This window comes from Diabrotica virgifera, chromosome 2 (assembly GCF_917563875.1).
Source record: "Diabrotica virgifera virgifera chromosome 2, PGI_DIABVI_V3a".
Taxonomy (NCBI): Eukaryota; Metazoa; Arthropoda; class Insecta; order Coleoptera; family Chrysomelidae; genus Diabrotica; species Diabrotica virgifera.
This window is the reverse complement of record NC_065444.1, coordinates 239,588,193-239,609,251: the sequence shown is the minus strand read 5'-3', so window position 1 is coordinate 239,609,251 and position 21,059 is coordinate 239,588,193. Positions and strand designations below refer to the sequence as shown.

At 32.7% G+C, this 21,059-nt stretch overlaps 1 protein-coding gene across 2 annotated transcripts in view; it reads left to right on the top strand.

Annotated features, from left to right (window-relative positions):
• LOC114328520 (SCY1-like protein 2) overlaps positions 1 to 21,059 on the top strand; it is a 113,236-nt gene that overhangs the window by 6,940 nt on the left and 85,237 nt on the right. The window contains exons 3-4 of one of the 2 annotated variants that reach the window (XR_007696306.1): positions 11,645 to 11,947; positions 12,245 to 15,549. Coding sequence is in view for 1 of the 2 variants with exons in the window: in XM_028277386.2 (XP_028133187.1) it covers positions 11,645 to 11,947; positions 12,245 to 13,591 (1,650 nt within the window). In the remaining variant the exon portion in view is untranslated. Of the gene's footprint in view, positions 1 to 11,644; positions 11,948 to 12,244; positions 20,451 to 21,059 lie in introns of those variants that run through there. The other variant, XM_028277386.2, reaches the window with a different exon arrangement.

Genomic DNA, 21,059 nt, shown 5'->3' with positions numbered 1-21,059 from the left:
CTTGGACTATTCACTACTTATTCTCAAATTTTGAAGCAAATCAATCCATTCTGTAAAAATTGCGAGGTTTTGTCCTATTTTAAGCTTCATTACTTGAACTATTTTTCATATTTAAAAAGCTGACAGTTTTACAGGAATTTAAACAAAAATCCATTAGGAACAACAGAGGCGGCTCTAGCCCATGTAGCGCCCGTGTGCAGTCGATGCCCTGGCGCCCTTTGGTAGACGCGCAGTCAAAATGGAATAGTTGAATAGGTACCTACCTAGTACTTGTACATAGGGTATTAGGTACTCTTATAATGTAAACAAAAATCCAGATGCAAATAGTGCAATATTAAATGATGTCGGGAGCCAATAGATATTCACAGCGTCAGAACAAAATCTGTTAAAATCCCAAATCTGATTTAATTAAATCAGATTTGGGATATATATTTATCTTTATTTGATTTTATTTAATATTTAATTAAAAATGAACTTTTTATATATGAAGTAAGGTTGAAAATTGGTTGAGGTTGTTAAAATGATGAACTACATACTACGTATTTTCAGTATGACTTAAAACACCAACAACAAATTGCTAAAAAGGATAATTTTTGAGGAGCTGTGACTCCGCTGAAAGTCGCAATAATTGTAGTAGTCTTCTTCTTAGGGTGCCTGTCCGTTCCGAACGTTGGTGATCATTCTGGCTATGATGACTTTGTTGGTTGCTATACGGAATAGTTGTGTTGAGGTCTTTCTATACCATGCTCTCAGGTTAGCAATCCAGGATATTCTTCTTCGTCCTGGGGCCCTTTTTCCTTCAATTTTACCTTTTAAAATGCATTGGAGTATCTCGTATCTGCCTCGATTTCTCATTATATGTCCCAAGTACTGCAGCTTACGGGCCTTCACGATATTGACTAAATCTGCGGTTGTGTTCATCCTCCGTACTACTTCTTTATTGGTGAATTTGTCTGTGTCCATGGTATCTTCAGGATCCTTCTATACAACCATAGCTCGCAAGTCTGAAGTTTCGATAGAGTTTCTGCCTTCAATGTCCACGTCTCTATTCCGTATAGACGCACTGAGTACGCATAACATTCAAGGAGCCTTATTTTTGTTTTTGGGTGAGGTCATGGCTCTTGAACACAGAGCTCATAGTCAAGAATGCACTTTTTTCCTTTCCGGTGCGACATCTAATCTCTTGAGTATTGTCCCATGACTCATTGATTATAGTTCTAAAGTAGTTGTATTGTGAGACACGTTAAATTCTCATTTGGTTCATACAGATTTGCTCCAGTTATGTTTTGCTTGCTGATGATCATTAGCTTGGATTTGCTGGTTTTTATATCTAGTCCATATTATTATGTTCTACTTGTTTCCGTTATTTTGTTCATTAAGTTTTGCAGTTCTATGGTATTGGAAAACACTCTTGTATCATCTGCATACCGCAGGTTACTCAGCTTGATTCCATTTTTATTGAGATGCCTTCATCAATATCTTTTAGAGTTTAGAGCCTCTTCAAAAATGTGCTTTGAGTACAGATTGAACATCAGCGGTGAAATTATGCCTCCCTGTCTTACTCCCCTTAAGATTTTGACCTGATCTGTATATTCTCCATCTATTCGAAACACTGCTGATTAATTCCAATACAGGTTAGCTATTATTTTCAGATCTCTTCCGTCAATCTCTGTCCTCTTCAGCACTTCCATCATTTGTTCATGCCTGAATCTATCGAAAGCCTTCTTGTAGTCAATCACGCATGCAAAAACATCACAGCTGACGTCCCTACATTTCTTAAAAATAACAACTGCACGCTAAATAAAGCCTCCCTCGTACCAAAAGCGTTCACAAATCCAAACTGATTGTGCGCAATTTGTTCTTCGCATCTTCGGTAAATTGTGGTAGTAATAAAAGAAAATCTTCCTTGTAAATAATTTTAATCAAATGAAAAGCCGCTTTACTTTATTATATTTACATGTTAACTTAAATAAAATACTTAATCCATTCCGTCAAAGCTTATTTCGCAAAGTTATCCCGCGACACCTGTACAAACGCCTTTGAAAAGTCCCAAGCAATACGACCTTTATAGGTTCCACAACAGATTTCGGAACCATTGTCGGTATGTCTTTAAACGAATCAAAAGATCGCCGTCCGTTCGTTGGACGGACAGTCGGGCGGGCGGCAATCTATAAATCGCGCTTAAGTGCCAATGTAATTTTTCATTAATCGTTTTAAAGCATATTTTATGTTGAAACAAAGTAAAGGACCCGCTCTTTGGCGATCGGCGCCCCCAACATCCCGGCGCCCGTGTGCACCGCACACCCTGCACAATAGGTAAAGCCGCCTCTGAGGAACAATTAGGTAACAGTAGGGATACGATTAAACTTAGACAGCATTGCCTGTGAGTGTTAAAAATAATAGGTCTGGATTCCGGGTAAGAAAAAAAAGTTGGTTAATAGCAAGCTGAAAATTTGTTAATAGCTTGACTGTGTCTAGTCGGACAAACTTTGTTATATGAGAACACTGAAACAGGGGAAGTTTTAATGGTGGAACAGTTTAAAATTTGGAATGTCAGATTACGAAAACGTCCCATTTATTTTGTCGGACCGAACATCCAATTGATTTGTTGCCTTTCATTAAACTCTCATGCAAAAATCAGACTGCTATCTATCACAAATCATCATCATTATCTTTGTCTTATCCCTATGCGGGGTCGGTTTCCCTAATTGCATTTCTCCACACAATTCTATCTTTGGTCATATCAATGCTAATCCCCTTTACCAACATGTCCTGCCTTATCGTCTCCCCCCAGGTATTCTTTGGTCTTTCTCTCCTACTCCTTCCAGGAATCTGCACTTCAGCTATTCTTCGTATTGGGTGATTAACGTCTCGACGTTGAACATGACCAAATCATCTTAACCTATGCTCTCTCATTTTGGCATCAATTGGTGCCACACCTAGACTTCCCCTAATATACTCATTTCTAATTTTATCCTTCTTTGTCACTCCACTCATCCATCTAAGCAGTCTCATTTCTGCCACATGCATTCGTTGTTCCTCTTTCTTTTTCACTGCCCAACATTCAGTTCCGTACATTAGTGATGTTGATTATAGTTACTTTCGAGTAATCGTTACAAATCGTTACTTTTGTATAAAGTAATCATTTACAGTATTCGTTACTTTGATTACTTTTGTATTTGAGTACCGGTAATCATATCGAGAATTGCATTTCTCAGTATTTTGTATAAGATCCGATATAACAACGACCTTCACCGATCTATTTAATGGATAGAAATTAAATGATAAGTAATCTATTATGTTAAAAATTATTAAAAACAAGGGGTGACCGACATAATTTTTCCAGACTAATTAATAATTAATAATGAATTTTTTTTTATAAATTCTACTAATTTTTTGGCCCGGGCAGATATTATTTTAGATTTTTGGATCATAACAATAAAATAGACATAGCCAAGTCATTTAGGAAAAAATAAATGATTTTTAGGGAAATAGTGAAACAGGAAAAAGTTTTCAATAAAAAAATGGGTGGAAATGCATAATTGCAGTATGAAATGCATGCAAAAGTACATAAACATTCATCCATGATTGAATTGAAGAGCATAGGACTCAATGAGTCTCCTTGTCTTATTCCGCTGCCTATATCTATAGATTCTGTAAGTTGTTCATCTATACTGACTTCCATTTTGTTGTTATGGTAGATTTTTTCAATAGTTTTTATGATATCTAAGGGATGAAATTCTCTATTATACAGAAGATGGATTACATCTGTGAGTCTTAACTCTACTCTGTCAAATGCTTTCTTCAAGTCAATCAGACATAGAAATTCTGGTCTATTATACTCTATTGATTTCTAAGTAATTCGCTTTATGACGAATATTGCATCGTTACACGATCTTCCAGTACGAAAACCCTGTTGTTCATCTGCTAAACTTATCCTCTGATTCATTAGGTCTTGTAAAAATTTAGTTGTTAGTTTTAGGGTAGTATTTAACAAGTTGATACCTCTGTAGTTTTCTTGCTGCTTTTATCTCCTTTTTGAATAGTAGAATTAGTTCGCTTGTTCTCCATTATTCCGGTATTTTATTGTGTTCTGTCATTGTCTGTTATTGTTCTGTCATTGCTGCTCCACAATATCAGTAATCTCGAGTAATCTGTTTGCATCAATTAAGTGCCAAAAACAAACCCTCGAAACTCTAGATGACGTACCTTAGCAGTAACCCTAGGCACCCAGGTGCTTCGGAGGTCTGTTCTGTTTGCATATTCGTGTTCAGTGACCCCAAATAGCACGAAATAAGAAAATCTGGCCCTTAATATATTGATTTTAACGTATTTATGCATTTTTCGATGCGTTTTATATACTTTAAAATGTAATAATGCATTTCCACCCATTTTTCCATTGTAGACTCTTTTCCAGACGTCATCCTAATCCTAAATACAATGCAAAAATTGCAAGTCTCTAGGTACCTACTATATTTTAAAATATATTTATTCCTGTGTTTTTAGTGTTAAATGCCCTGGTCTAATAAAAACAATGCCATACCTACATGTAAAATTAAAGTTGATGATCACAGTCTAAAATATTATCATTTCTACATTTTTTCCGGTCAAGCTAGGTATTTTTTTCTAGGCCTGATAAGAATAGTGTGTATTTATTATTAAAATCTAATGTGTTGCATTTTTATTTTCAGAGGAACAAACATCTGTGAATTATCTACCTCGACAAATCGTATTTTATCGTATAGACAGACATCTGTTTCTGTTTCTGGGTACATGCTTTGTTACATGATTTACCTCCCTATGTTTCAGCTACTTCTCAGCGCCCTGTAATCCTGTAAAACTCTTCATAGCCTTCGCCCTTCATAGATAAAATTTTAGTTAACTGTACTGATACTGAACACTCGTGGAATACCGGTCCGATTCCGATATCAATCGATTGTAGATACAATACTCAAATAGGTACTCGCTCTGATACGACTGGTACGAAGTAACGAAGTAATCAGAGTAATCAAAGTAATCAAAGTAATCAAAGTAACGATTTGCCTCTCTGTATAGTAATCGTTACTTTCGGTTTTCGTAAGTAACGAGTACTTTGTAACGAATAGTTACTTTTTCAACATGACTACCGTACATCTTAGCCGGTCTTATGGCTGTTTTATAGAATTTTCCATTCAGCTTCATTGGAATTTTTCTGTCACACAACACACCACTCGCTTATTTACACTTCATCCATACAGCCCTAATTCTACTGCATGCATCTCCATTTATTTCTTCATTACTCTGTAATACCGATCCTAGGTACTTAAAACTATTGCTTTTCACAATCATTTCACCATCCAAAGATACCATTTTATTAGTAGTAACTCCATCGTTAACTGAACATTCCAAATACATACTCTGTTTTTGTCCTACTAAGTTTTAAACCTTTTTCCTCCAGAGCTTGTCTCCACTGTTCCAGTTTTTGTTCCACGTCTCTTTCACTATTTCCTATTAACACTATGTACATTAGGCACCATGGAATGCTAAATGCTACCCTGTAGTTTCGCTGTTATCTGGTCCAAAACTAATGAGAATAAATAAGGACTGAGCACCGAACCTTATTTTTAATATTTGCTATCTATCATAAATATTTTTTTATTCTGTTCTAATTATTTTTCTACTGTATAATAAAACTTTGCGTGTTTCTTTGAAATGAAATTAATTTAAACAAATTAGCCGGGAATTTAAAAAAATCCTACTTTTTATCTAATCGTTACAGAATAACTATCTATTTCTTATTTCTTTCAAATTTGTGTAAAAATTATCAGCTTTTCGAATATGAAAAAAGATTTTATCTACGAGGAATAGTTTAAATGTTTATAAATTAAAAGTAACCGGCATTTTGCAGAAAGGTTTTGCGTTGTAAAAAATTGTTTTCACTTTTTTTTTACACAAATTGATAGTTTAACTCTTAAATTTTCATTTTGTGTGCCTATAAATATCGTATCTTCATTATTTTCTGACTCATATTATTACAAAAAAATAAGAATTCTTATTTCTCCCTACACTTGAGTCCAGGGATCTTTACCCGTGCGTCATTAATACCTGGCGAGATAAAACACATACTTTTTATCTAGCATCATTCTCTTCCACACATGAAACTAAAGACAAACTAGCTACCGCCTGTTATTAAGTAAAAACATATGTTTTCATTTTATGAACGTTCTAGACTCAGTGCATTGGAAAGAGATGGGTACAGAAAAATACGTTTGGGCAAGTTTTCAGATTTTGAGTACAATTTGTGACGTTTCTGGTTTGTTTACTTTTGTGGCTGTCAGTCTGTTGAATTTTTTGCTGTTATTTTTTTTGTGGAATTTTTCGCATTTTGAAGTTTATTATATTACACAAACAGTTGTTTTCACAAGTAATTTTATATTGGAGTTTGAAATTTTATGGTAAGTTTTGCCATTCATTTTTACAACATACAAAGCTAACCTCATTCACACAGTTAAGAAATGGCTGTGTTTAAGTTTCCGCCAAAGTGAATAAAATTACAAAAAGAAAATATGTTACTGAATTTTTTTATAAATTATTTATTTAGTAAAAAAAATTCTTCTAATAATTTATTTAATTTGACTCATTCATATCGGCAATTCAGATATTTTCTTGTGGCATTTTTATAATCAAGTATATTCAAATGGGAAATAAGCCACAACTTTACCTAAAAATGATTTTATTAACGTTTCGACGCCCAAGTCGGGTGTCGTTGTCAAAATACAAAATAATATTAAATAAACAAAAATGTTGTTGCTTAGTAAAAAATTCTTCTAATAATTTATTTAATCTGACTCATTTATATCGGCAATTCAGACACGTATTATACATTTTAAAGTAGACGACTTTAAAAATGATATTGCGAATATTGATGAGTTGCGTTCCTGAGACGACTTTACTAAAAGATAGTTCATTCGATTACATGAAATCAATCCCAACTCAAGAATAGCCGCCACAAAAAATCATAGCATGTGATCTGTCTTTAAAAAGACAACCAAATGCAACGGTGGTACTGAAATTCTCGCGTTAGAGATTCCATAGTAAATCACGAGGGAAAACCAGGAAAAACCTCGTGATACTATCCCGACATCGCAAGTATTTGGGTTTACATTTAGTTTACTCTCAAAACTAATACCAAATTCTGACTTGATATTTTAAATTTTAAATAATACTAAAATACTAAATATGTACTAACTCGATATGTTACTGATTTACTAATTGTGGTATTTTCTTTCTATTGACTTCCTCCTTTAGTATGGGTAACCACATCCTACTGCATTCTACCGAGGAATTTGCGACACAATTGGTTTCATTTAGCATAATTAGAGCCGCTTCTTTGATTTTTCTCTTTTTACTATCTGCTTCTTTTATATGGTTACCCATACTAAAGGAGGAAGTCAATAGAAAGAAAATACCACAATTAGTAAATCAGTAACATATCGAGTTAGTACATATTTAGTATTTTAGTATTATTTAAAATTTAAAATATCAAGTCAGAATTTGGTATTAGTTTTGAGAGTAAACTAAATGTAAACCCAAATACTTGCGATGTCGGGATAGTATCACGAGGTTTTTCCTGGTTTTCCCTCGTGATTTACTATGGAATCTCTAACGCGAGAATTTCAGTACCACCGTTGCATTTGGTTGTCTTTTTAAAGACAGATCACATGCTATGATTTTTTGTGGCGGCTATTCTTGAGTTGGGATTGATTTCATGTAATCGAATGAACTATCTTTTAGTAAAGTCGTCCCAGGAACGCAACTCATCAATATTCGCAATATCATTTTTAAAGTCGTCTACTTTAAAATGTATAATACGTGTCTGAATTGCCGATATAAATGAGTCAGATTAAATAAATTATTAGAAGAATTTTTTACTAAGCAATAACATTTTTGTTTATTTAATATTATTTTGTATTTTGACAACGACACCCGACTTGGGCGTCGAAACGTTAATAAAATCATTTTTAGGTAAAATTGTGGCTTATTTCCCATTTGAATATACTTAAGCAATTCAGATACATATGATATATTTTAAAGTAGAAGACTTTAAAATGATATTGCCATAATTATTTATTTATTTAATATTGTAATAAACAAAAGCAAGACCAAAGTACTACAGATCGGTGAAGAGAGACAGGAGCTAAGAATAGAAATAGAAGGAACACAAATTGAACAAGTGAAAACTTTCTCTTATCTAGGTGTAATAATTGACCAGGCAGGCACTCAAGATGCTGAAGTTAACAATAGAATAGATAAAACAATACAGCTGTACCACGCAATGAATAAAAAATTTATCAGTAGAAAAGAAATCTCAAGAGAAACAAAAATAAAAGCATTCAAATCAATTTATAGACCAGTACTAACCTTCGGCAGCGAATCTTGGGTCTTAACAAAGCGACAAAAAAGCAAGATCCAAGCCATGGAAATGAAGTTCCTGAGAAGAGTAAAAGGCGTCACAAAATTAGACCGACTGCGAAATGAAGACATAAGAAGTGAGTTAAAAATAGCATCTATATTGGAGTATATAGAGCAAAGACAATTATGTTGGTGGGGACATCTACAACGAATGAAAGAAACTAGACCAGTTCGAAGAGTATGGGAAGCAAAAATATCAAAAAACAGGAAGAGAGGAAGACCCAGACAAACATGGGATAAAGCAATAGGAGCCATTCTGCAAAAGAAAAGATCAAACTGGATAGATGCCAAAGCGATAGCACAAGACAGAAAAGAGTGGAAAAAATTTTTGTATAGATAACTGATATTTTATAGAATTAATGAAATTAATTAGAAATGTAGAATTAGATGTAAAGGTGTAATTTGAATATTTGTAATAGTCCAGGGTAATAAGGTTTTTTTCCATGACACTTGAATAGCCAGGGTACTGAAGCGTTTTTTCGACAGGTAATACCTATAAGAGCAAATTGTAACTATTTCCTGCGTAGGATCTGGCGGCTATTTTTATTTATAAACAATTAAGTGTCAAAAAATGGCATTTTTCATTTTTTTTTTCAAATCAATGGAAAACGGAAACTTATGGTTTTTTAGTACAAATATCTTCGAGATTATGGAAAAAGCTTTAAAATGACGTATTACAAAGTGTCAATTGCGAATTGTGACGTATAATTGCGAAAAAAGGTCGGAATTGCAAAAAATAGCTATTTGTATAACAAGGGAGGAAAGTGCTACTTTTCCTCCCTAGAATGAAGTTTACTGCCCGACGCGTAGCGGAGGGCAGTAATCATTCAAGGGAGGAAAAGGCACTTTACTCCCATGTTATACATATGGTTTTTCCACCTTCCTCAAATTAATAACAAGTCATTTTTCATTTTTACTTAATTTATTTATGTAACTAACGCAACAAAATTTATTAAAACTAAAACTAACAAGTAGGTACAATATAACTGTCAACTGTCAAATATAAGTCAAATTATTAATGTAAACATTGTTAAATCAAAAACAATTTACTGTTTTTACCATTCTGCAAAATACTGGGTGTTTTATAAATAAACGTTAAAATGTATAGATACTTACTTAATAGAAAATAGATATTGTACAGGGCGTCAATAAGTTATATTTTATGAATTTCACTTTTACTTTTCCTCCCTAGGGAGGAAAAGTACAACTTTGCTCCCTACAATCAGGTCCGAAAAAGTATACTTTCGGTAGAGGTAGGTGGAAATAGTACATTGTTTACCGGGTAGGAAAAGCTTAACATTCCTGGACGACTGTGAAGATTGCTAAGTCGAGGCGCAAGCCGAGACTTAGCAACACAGAGTCCAGGAATGTGGCTTTTCCTACGAGGTAAACATACTATTTTTCCGCAAATCGTTTAAAATTCGACAGATATTGATTGATTTAAAAAAAACGCGATAATTTTATTCCCAAATAAATGGTGCTTTGAAATTCCTAATAAAATTACTTGGGTTACTATGGAAACGTATTGAGGTTGAATTATCATTTATGTAGAACACTAACAACTGTACGGAAATATCATTTCCTTACAGTAAGGAAATGAAATTTCCTTACAGTAAGGAAGTCCTGACTTTTTCTTCAAGAAATTTTGACAGGAATGTCAAAATTTCCTGGCGATTTGCGGAAAAAATATTTTCGCAATAACTGTTATAAAAATTAGTGTACAGCTTTGAAATGTTTGTCAAATAAGGGTTCTTTGGTGCTTAATATGTGATAAAAATTTCAAAGCGATTCATTCAATTGTTTAAATTTTATTCAACTTGTTTATCCCAGAGAGCATTTTTTTTGCAACAACATAAGTCAGAAGAAAATGACGTTAGAACCATTCCACAGGTGTCAAATGAAAGAGCATGAGCTATGTTTTCAACTTGGTTTAAAAAAAGTGAATAAAAAAATGCATTTATTAGTAATAAATAATTATGCAAAAGTATCGTAAATCTTTCCTTATAAACTTTTTATTTTGTTATATAAGAAATTATACATATTTATTACAATTTTTTATCAATTATAATATAGATAACATTACTTGGTAGTTGTTCACTTAAAACAGGGTAAAAAAGTTAATTTTTTTGAAAAAAGTTATTCAAAACGTTTATAAAGAAAAATTGACGATACTTTTGCATAATTATTTATTACTAATAAATGCATTTTTTATTCACTTTTTTAAACCACGTTGAAAATGTAGCTCATGCTCTTTCATTTGACACCTGTGGAATGGTTCTAAGGTCATTTTTTTCTGACTTATGTTATTGCAAAAAGATGCTCTCTGGGAGAAACAATTTGAATAAAATTTAAACAATTGAATGAATCGCTTTGAAATTTTTATCACATATTAAGCACAAAAGAACCCTCATTTGACAAATATTTCAAAGCTGTACGCTGTACACTAATTTTTACAACAGTTATTGAGAAAATATTTTTTTTTTGGCAATTCCGACCTTTTTTCGCAATTATATTAACAATAAATGAGTATATCCAACTTTGCACTAAAAAAATCATAAGTTTCACTGTTTTCCGTTGATTTAAAAAAAAAGGGAAAATGCCATTTTTTGACAGTTAATTGTTTATAAATAAAAATGGCCGCCAGATCCTACGCAGGAAATAGTTATAATTTGTTCCTATAGGTATTACCTGTCGAAAAAACGCTTCAGTACCCTGGCTGCTGAAGTGTCACGAACAGGGTATATTTTTGTTTTATTACCCTGGCCTAAAGTACCTATGCAAAACTAGATATGTTAAGTTGGTAGATTAAAGTTGTAACCTTACACCATTGTATAATAGATGGAATATGATTATAAAAAAATAAATATTTATTTATTAATTACTAAGGATATTAAAATTATTTATTAAGCTACTTTAAATGTAGCTGTAATTCTACACCAAAATTTTAAAGCAAAACTTACATTTTTTGACATTATATTTATTTGATAACGTCAAATTTTATATATGTATAATGTATAACCCGTGATCGGAGCAGTAGCAACTTTCTGTCACTTGCTGTTGCGTTTATTAAATTTCCGACATATTTCGTATACTTTAAATGATGACGCACGGGTAAAGAACCCTGGACTTAACTGTATATATGTTTAAGAAATTTTAAATTTCTGGTGTAATAATTTACACTTTTCTATTTTAGATCCCGTTTTTTGATGACATTGGCATAAAAACTCTTACATACCTAGACTCCGTCCTCCAATGGGACAATCTTCAAAAATCGCAATTTTATAAAGGACTACCAGAGGCTTTGACCAAACTACCCCACAGAGTGAAGCTTCAAAGGGTGGTAGCTTGTCTAGCCCATGATCTAGGTCAGCCTGCAATGGTGCCTTTTATTTTACCCAGTTTACTAGAAATTGCCCAAGGCTGTACTCAAAAGGAATTTTGTAGTTACATTTTGCCACTGATTAAGCCTCTTATGACTCTTTTGGAACCTGTTCAGGTGAGTTTATTTATGTTTACTATTCATTTTCTTCATTACTGTTATTATTGTAAAGATACTACTTAGTGTAGTCACTGCAGGTGGATATGAGCTATTACCTCCGATTTCGTTGAACATCCATAGTTTTGCATGAAATTTGGTGAACAGTTAGAGGATACCTCAAGAAACAAAAGTGACATGGTGCCAATTTTTATGAAAATCGATGAAGATTCAACGAAATCAGAGGTGAAAACCTTCAGTGACTGCACTAACTAGAATTTTTTAGATTTTGTTAGCAATTTGCGTTAATTGTTCCAGGTATTGTTAATAATGCTGCAACATATGGAACTACTACTAAAACTTACTCCTGCAGAGGATATCCAGCGACATGTACTACCAATGCTCTACAGAGGTCTCGACTCTGATACTCCTCAAATTCATGAACTTTGTCTATCAGTTCTACCAACATTTGCTGGTCTTTTAGACCACTCAAATGTCAAGAACAGTCTTTTACCTCGCATCAAGAAACTTTGCCTTAATACTTCTACTCTCTCTGTTAGAGTGAATTGTTTACTTTGTGTTGGTAGGTTATTGGAACACCTTGATAAATGGTTAGTGCTTGATGAGGTATTACCTTTTTTGCCGCAGATACCTTCAAGAGAACCAGCTGTTTTAATGGGAATTTTGGGTATTTATAAGCTTGCCTTAACTCACAAAAAATTAGGTATTACTAAAGAAATAATAGCGTCTAGGGTACTACCATTCCTGATCCCTCTATGTATAGAAAACGGACTAACAATTCCCCAGTTCAATGCTTTGACTGCTCTGGTCAAAGATATGTTCCAGATAGTAGAGACTGAACACAGAACGAAATTAGAACAGCTTAATTCAGTCAAAGATGAACAGAAAACATTGGCAAGCACTACACCAATTGTAATGCCAAAGTCCAAGCCTATAGAATTAGATTCTGCATTCTCTGGATTGGGTCTAGATAACTATGTGCCTGGTATGAGTCTTAAGCAAAAGCAACAATTGGCGCAACAACAAGATTCGTTGAAAGTGTTTAGCAGTCAGCCTAGTATAGAACCTAAAAAGGTGGATAATGCTCCTAAGAGTGTCCCTAAAGATTTATCTTCGTCTTTGCTTGACGATTGGGTCAGTAGCACTGCAACAAGTTCTAAAAATCAATCTTTTAATGCTTCGAATACACAGAATCTGAGTTCAACTGACCAAACTTCGAAGAACAGTCCCTCTAATACATCTACATTTGTGGGAAACACTGGATTTAATCAAACGGCGCTTATGTCTTCAAATTCTAACACACAATGGCAAATGGGCAAACAAAACAACTCGACGCCAAATTATTCCCCTTTTACTACACAAAATCAAAATTTCATGAACAACAATTTAAGTACAGCAGGTTCCAATCCATGGTCAAGTTCTCATAACGCAATAACTTACAATAAACCCCAAAATGACACTTCTCAAAACTGGAGCGCTTTCGATAATCTGCTCCCTGGCACCAACTCTAATATTAACACAGGTAAAGTACCCATGAATAAAATGATGTCTCATAATGTACCCTTGCTGCCAAGTTCAAATACAAACAGTGGAGCAAAGTCAGGCGGTTTGTCCAATGACGATATTATGGATCTTTTAAGTTAAAATAAATGTTTTTTTGTAGGTGCATATGTATACATAATTTTCGTTTAAGCCCCTTGCATGTTTTCAATGACATTTCTATGTCGTCGCAGTATAACCAACTGCTTAAAAATTCATAACATTCATTTTGGAATTATTATATGACATAAATATAATATTTACAAACATGTTTAAATTTAGAATTCAAAAAACAATAATTTAAATCAAGTATCATTTAAAAACAGTATACTAATTAATCTTTAATTTATGAAGTGTAAATGATTGTTAGTCGTCTTCTTTTCAGAGTTGCCAAATCTATAACATGAACTGGCTCATACTTTTAAGTCATATCTTTCAAGTCTGTCATATCCTATAGAATACAAATGATATAGAGATGTATAGGACTTTTCAGCTCTTCTCATTTGTTTCGAGCTTCTGTCATATGTCGTATAATCCTTGTATAATAATAAATATAACATAATATAACAGAAGCTCGAAACAAATGAGAAGCGTTGAAAAGTCCTATTAATTGAAAGTGGTATCTTCAATTTATCAATGAATTTGTCATATAATTGTACGTTGTCAGTAGCAGTTATGTCAATATTGGATGATGAGCCATCCGCTGTGAGCTCGTACGTAGAGGGGATATTTACAAATTCTCGAGCGCCAGTAGTGGCAAGTCTGTAAACGTTTACCGGAAATTTGACATAAATGTCAAAGTGATTAATGTAAAATTAAAATTAAAAACATTAATTATAAAAAATATTAGTTGGTCAAAGCTGTGGTATATATTTTTACCTTAAATATACTTACGTTTTAAATACTGAATTTAAGTTTTTTTAATGTTCCGTAATATGTAATTATAATTTAATCTAAAAATCTTAGCGCCATCTACACGATAATTGTGAAAGTATCCGAAGTAAGAAATTCATATTTTATCAATAGAACGTCAAAATGATTAGCAAAATCTTAAAAAAATCGATTACAATTTAATTAATTTTTTGCGTTGTAAATGTTAAGCGATAACAATTAAATAATAAATTTAAAAATTACCGGTGAAAGATAATTCCAGTAATCCGCTAGGAGCGCCACCAGCGAAGCTCAGAGCGTATAGACATATTAAGGATAGACAAGGCATACTGAACAAAAAAGCGTAACGCGCGGGCAGTCGGTCGTTGGTCTGTCTATCTCTTTTTACAAAGCGATCCCAAGCATGTGACAGACAAAGATGGCTAGACCACTCAAAGTGAATTGATATTGATATTGATATGACATTGATATTGGCGTTACACCTTGATGCACAGAGCGGCCATACCTTGCCTGGTCTACCCTTTATTATGTCTATGTGATGAGCAAGGGGTTTATTTGGAAATAATTTATGTAACATAGAGTTATATATTAGCATGGAGAGAGTGTCATTCAGAGCGAAGTGACGACACCATCTTTTTTATTTGGATTAGTACTGTTTCACTCTTACGCATAGTAAAGCTGCGACAGTTGTCCTCTCCTTCCGTACCTATACTCACACTTAATGTCATCTTAGTTTCTCGATACAATGTGTTAGAAAGAGATGCCGCAAACCAGTCCATGAGATCTTGTCGTCAGGAAGCGCGGAAGGTAGGCTCACTCTATGTTAATATATACCTCAATGTTATGTAATAGGGCTTTTCATTCACAGTCATTTGTTTCGAGCTTCTGTCATGTGTCACATAATATTAATATATCTACGTCATACGTTATTGATATAACCATAGAGTTATATATTAGCATAGAGAGAGTGTCATTCAGAGCGAAGTGACGACACCATCTTTTTTATTTGGATTAGTGCTTTTTCACTCTTACGCTTAGTAAAGCTGCTACAGTTGTCCTCCCCTTCCGTGCCTATATTCACACTGAATGTCATCATAGATTTTCGATACAATGTGTTAGAAAGAGATGCCGCAAACCAGTCCATGAGATCTTGTCGTCAGGAAGCGCGGAAGGTAGGCTCCCTCTATGTTAATATATACCTCTATGGATATAACCAATGATACAAACTAAATAGGTATGACGTAGATATATTAATATTATGTGACACATGACAGAAGCTCGAAACAAATGACAATTGATGAAAAGCCCTATTGTTTATGTAAATGGCGTACTAAATCTCCAGGCCGGAAAGTTAGATGGGGCAGTTTATACTACTTGTAGAGATCATATCACTCGAAGAAATCGCATATTAATCTACTCAAAGTTACACGAGGGGTTCAAATATGGACTTTCGGTCAGGTTGGATGAGTCCAATTGCTTGTTTTGTTCAAAATCATTCCAGAATTAAAAAGTTCGGACACTATAAACCTGTATATGACATTTAGAACACATGATATGTTATAAATATGTGTTCACACATATGTTCATTAAAATCACTTGTTCTGATCGTAGTCGCTGTTGCCAAATTTTAGTGTTCTGGCCTGGATGTAAAGAAAACCATGTAAATGTAAAAATTAAGTGATATAATATTAGAGCACGAAAAACGAGTTAAAAATTTGTTTTTATCAATACAAATGTACAAGGATTGCAAGAAAACTACATTATCTCAAAGAAAGCTTCTGGACTTGTCGCATTTGTAGAAGTAAATATTTAAAATTAGGCCAGTGACTGTTATTAATTATAAATAATAAATATCAACTAATTAGGTCCGTTATCAAGCAAATTTTTAGCTCAAATAACTCCTCTAACAATTAAAAATCCTAGGAGTATAATGTAGTTTGGTTTAAATTAAAAATGAGTGTTTTTTCGAATAGGGTATTTAGTGTAGATTTTTTATTGATCGTGTAGATGTTCGAAAATTCTAGTCTTTTGCGAAAACATTTGAGTAGGTATTTGAGAAAAATTGAGTATTCCATTCTTTCATTTTGTTAAGCCAGGGGCAAGGGCTTGTTTAGTGGTTCACGGGGTTTCAGAGTGTATTCTTTTGTATTTTGGCCCCCTGAATTCGAACTTGCTTTTGGTATAATTCGTGAACTAACAAATAAAAATCATTTTTACAAAATGCAATTAGTTCCGTTACAAAAATCTACAAAAGTGATTCCAATTGCCAAAAGGGAAAAGACGAAATTTTTCTAGACGAAAAGAAAGTGGATAGGTGACCGTGTCCTTTCCGCTTTCTTCTATAATCGTCGTCTGTTGTGCTTATGGGTGATTCCATTTCAAATCACTCAATTTTGGATCAAAAAAACTTTTGGATCTCCGATTTGTCTGAAAATTGGTATATAGCATCTACGGGACGTAAAAATAAGATATTTAAGGTCAAAAATCTTCTTCTTTTTTTTCTCAAAATGTTATTTTATGCGATTTTACAGTAATTTGGTGTTTATTTAAACAAATTTGCATTTTCTATCGTAAAGTATCAATGGAAAACATAATATTTTAATAGAAGGGACTCAAAAATGTCATTATATGGCATTGTAACAAGTTATTTTTATTCAAAACACGTTTTTGATCAAATTTTATAGTGTAGATAACGTTAAAATACCGTTTTTACATTTTACTCCAATCCCAAAATCCATCATAATCGATTTGGCTGAAAATTTGCCCGCAGATAGCCAAAACATAGGACTTTGAGTGGTTAGAAGGATTTGAATTATATTACAATACCAAAAAAGTTACATGCAATATCATAATCAAAAATATAGGCGTTTACTGTAAGTACAATTAACTCGAAAATATCGACCTCACGACAAAAATTGTTAAAAAGAAATTGTAATAATTCATTGTATCATTGTTTTTGTTTTCTCTGTATTAATTTTCATATTTATTAGAGCTGAGACTTCTGAGCTTCACCTATGAGGCATAAGGATGCTGAAATAGCTATATGAAGATGGTGGTCCAACTCTGAATGAAATATAAACAAAACCTGCCTTGATCTTTTTTATATTTTTCATATTTATGTTTGATAGTTCTTCTTCTAGGATTTCAAGATTGTTCTGTAAGTCTTCTCTGTTTTCTGCTATCAATACCATGTCGTCTGCAAATAGTAGCTCCAATAGTTGAGTGTATTTTAGTATATTTCAGATTAATCGAATTAAAAAAACAAAGATTTGCATGTTGAATGTGAACGCATTGTTTCAAAAATGAATATACTTGAATGACTGATAATTCAACTGTTTCGAGTATTCATGAATTAATAAATGTTTATTATCGCAGTGTTCTATATTGTTTCAAAAATGAATATACTTGAATGACTGATAATTCAACTGTTTCGAGAATTCATGAATTAATAAATGTTTATTATCGCAGTGTTCTCTGCATTTCAAAATCACGAATACTATCAATAAATATCTGAACGGCCAACATTTCCATCATGTTTTCGGGAGCTGTTGGATAAGCAAATCGTACTAACCTGGCAATATCTAGCTGATATTCTTGAAGAATATTTAATATTCAAAATACGTTTTTAATATTCAAAATAACTCCATTTCAAATCACTCAATTTTGGAGCAAAAAAAATTTTGGACCTCCGATTTGTCTGAAAATTGGTATATAGCTTCTGCGGGACGTAAAAATAAGATATTTAAGGTCAAAAAATCTTCTTCTTCTTTTTTTCTCAAAATGTTATTTTATGCGATTTTACAGTGATTTGGTGTTTATTTATACAAATTTGCATTTTCTATCGTAAAGTATCAATGGAAAACATAATATTTTAATAGAAGGGGCTCAAAAATGTCATTATATGGCATTATAACAAGTTACTTTGATTCAAAACAAGCTTTTGATTAAATTTTATAGTGTAGAAAACGTTAAAATGCCGTTTTTTACATTTTTCTCCATTCCCAAAATACATCATAATCGATTTGGCTGAAAATTTGCCCACAGATAGACAAAACATAGGACTTTAAGTGGTGAGAAGGATTTGAATTATATTACAATACCAAAAAAGTTACATGCAATATTATAGTCAAAAATATAGGCGTCTACTGTAAGTACAATTAACTCGAAAATATCGACCTCACGACAAAAATTGTTAAAAAGAAATTGTAATAATTGTAAATACGATTTATCTGGAACAATTTCAGTTCCTACCATTTTTGTCGAAAAGTTAAAAATGGAGGAGATATTGAGCAAAAACGGTTCTTCTTTAAACTCAATATGGCGGTTAACGTAACGGAGGAATTCATTCGAGATTTTAAATTTAGGCTACTATTGACCCCACTAAAGATTAGAAAAATAAAATTTTGGGCAGCTCGGCATGCAAGGTCAAATGCTATCCCGACTGAACTAATATACTATTGAGTCTGATATTATTGCATGTACCTTTTTTTAGTATTGTAATATAATTCAAATCCTTCTAACCACTTAAAGCCCAATGTTTTGGCTATCTGCGGGCAAATTTTCAGCCAAATCGATTGTGATGTATTTTGGGAATGGAGGAAAATGTAAAAAACGGTATTTTAACGTTTTCTACACTATAAAATTTGATCAAAAACTTGTTTTGAATGAAAATAACTTGTTATAATGCCATTTAATGACTTTTTGAGTCCCTTACATTAAAATATTATGTTTTCCATTGATACTTTACGATAGAAAATGCAAATTTGTTTAAATAAACACCAAATTACTGTAAAATCGCATAAAATAATATTTTGAGAAAAAAAAAAAGACGAAGATTTTTCGACCTTAAATATCTTATTTTTACGTCCCGCAGAAGCTATACACCAAGTTTCAGAAAAATCGGAGATCCAAAAGTTTTTGCCTGAGTGATTTGACATGGAATGTACCTTATAAGTTGTAAAAGTCGGGGATTTTGGATGCTGCCAGAACCAGAAAGCAGTATCTTTTAACGAAAAGTCTTAGATTTAAAATATTGTTTATTATCTTGATTTCAGTTATTTTTAATTGTTTAATTATAGTAAACTTTGTATCTGTAGCTTTTCGTCTTCCTCTTTTTATAAGTTTCGTCTTCCTCTTGATTCAATTACCCTTGATCCAATAATTAAAACCGGAGATATTGCAAAATTACTGCAAAAACTTTGCAAAATTACGGAATTGCAGCTTATGAATATCGGGAGCATACAGTCCCTAATGTATAATGTTCAATTTATAATTTTTCGTCATACTGGAACTATTTTGGAAATCTCAATTTATCAGCTTTGTCATTTAATGCATTTATTCATTTCGACTGTTGTTTAACCCGGCACCTGCCACGTGGGGTGCTACCAGCACCCCATAACACATTTTTATCAAATATTTGGTACTTCAAGTTTGGTAACCGAGCTGTGCGTCATAGTAGCTTTCTATAATATTATATAGCATATATGTATTAGTGTTTGAAGTGGTAATTTAGTGTCATTCTGAACTTATAGCTCTAAAGTCGAATTGGGGTGTCATCATCTGGCACTTTAAGTTTTAATTTTTTTTTGTATTTTTGATAAACAGGTCAAATTTAGATTTTTTATTGAAATACCTGATTTAAATTATTAATATAGACTCTATATTTACTAAATCTTAATTTTTTTAGATATTTTACTTGACTTCATTTATTATGGCTTGGTACTTGCTAATTTGCTTATAACACCTTTTTCATTTTATTTTTTAACTTTTATAACATATTAGTGGCTAATAAGTTAATAAATCATGTTTATTTATATTCTTGTGTTACTCAACACATTATTTTGTTTTTTAAACAAGTAGATCACAGAACATTTTTAAGGGGTGCTGTGAGCACCCCACGTGGCAGTTGGCGCCTTGCGAAGCCACGTGGCAGGTGCCGGGTTAAAGACTATCATTCCATTTTTATTGACATATATATTTTAAATCGTTGTTAATTTTATTGTAATTTGTTACTTAGGTTGTTAATTAAATATGTATGAATAAAAAAGGCTGCAATAAATTTTCTTAATTATTATTGTTTATTTAATACAACTATTGAATTAAAAGTAGATGAAACAATAGTAAGATAGTTGCAACAGAAGTGGAATACTTTCAAAAAATATTTAAAGCAATGTTTTTCGATCTATCTATGGAATTATTACTGCCATCTAGGACACTAGCGACAAGTTTTTAAATTTGTTCCACTACGTGTAATATCAATTTGAAATCACACACGTTTCACAATAACACAAAAAACAAACAATACGATTAGTCTCGCAATAAGTGCTCTTCAAAAGTTAGGGATATAGAAAATTATGCTCATTTTCATAATTGATTTTTTCGTTAACAAATTAACGGATTCCGGTATTTTTTTTTATTTTATATTTTTCTTAAGTATATATTTATACAGTTGTGCAAGGGTTTACTCACACTTCGTTTTTTGTACTTATACCGGGTGGAAGAAAAGAAATGTTTTTGTTATATAGTGCGAAAGGAATAAACTCGTGTTCAAAGAAAAAAATTTGTGTAATGTACCTCTCGCTATTTAAAGAGCCTCCACCCACATAGACACCAAATCCGTATTATTCTCAAGAAAATTCCACCCCAAACATCACACAGCCTCCATTAAACAATCTCGTCTCTC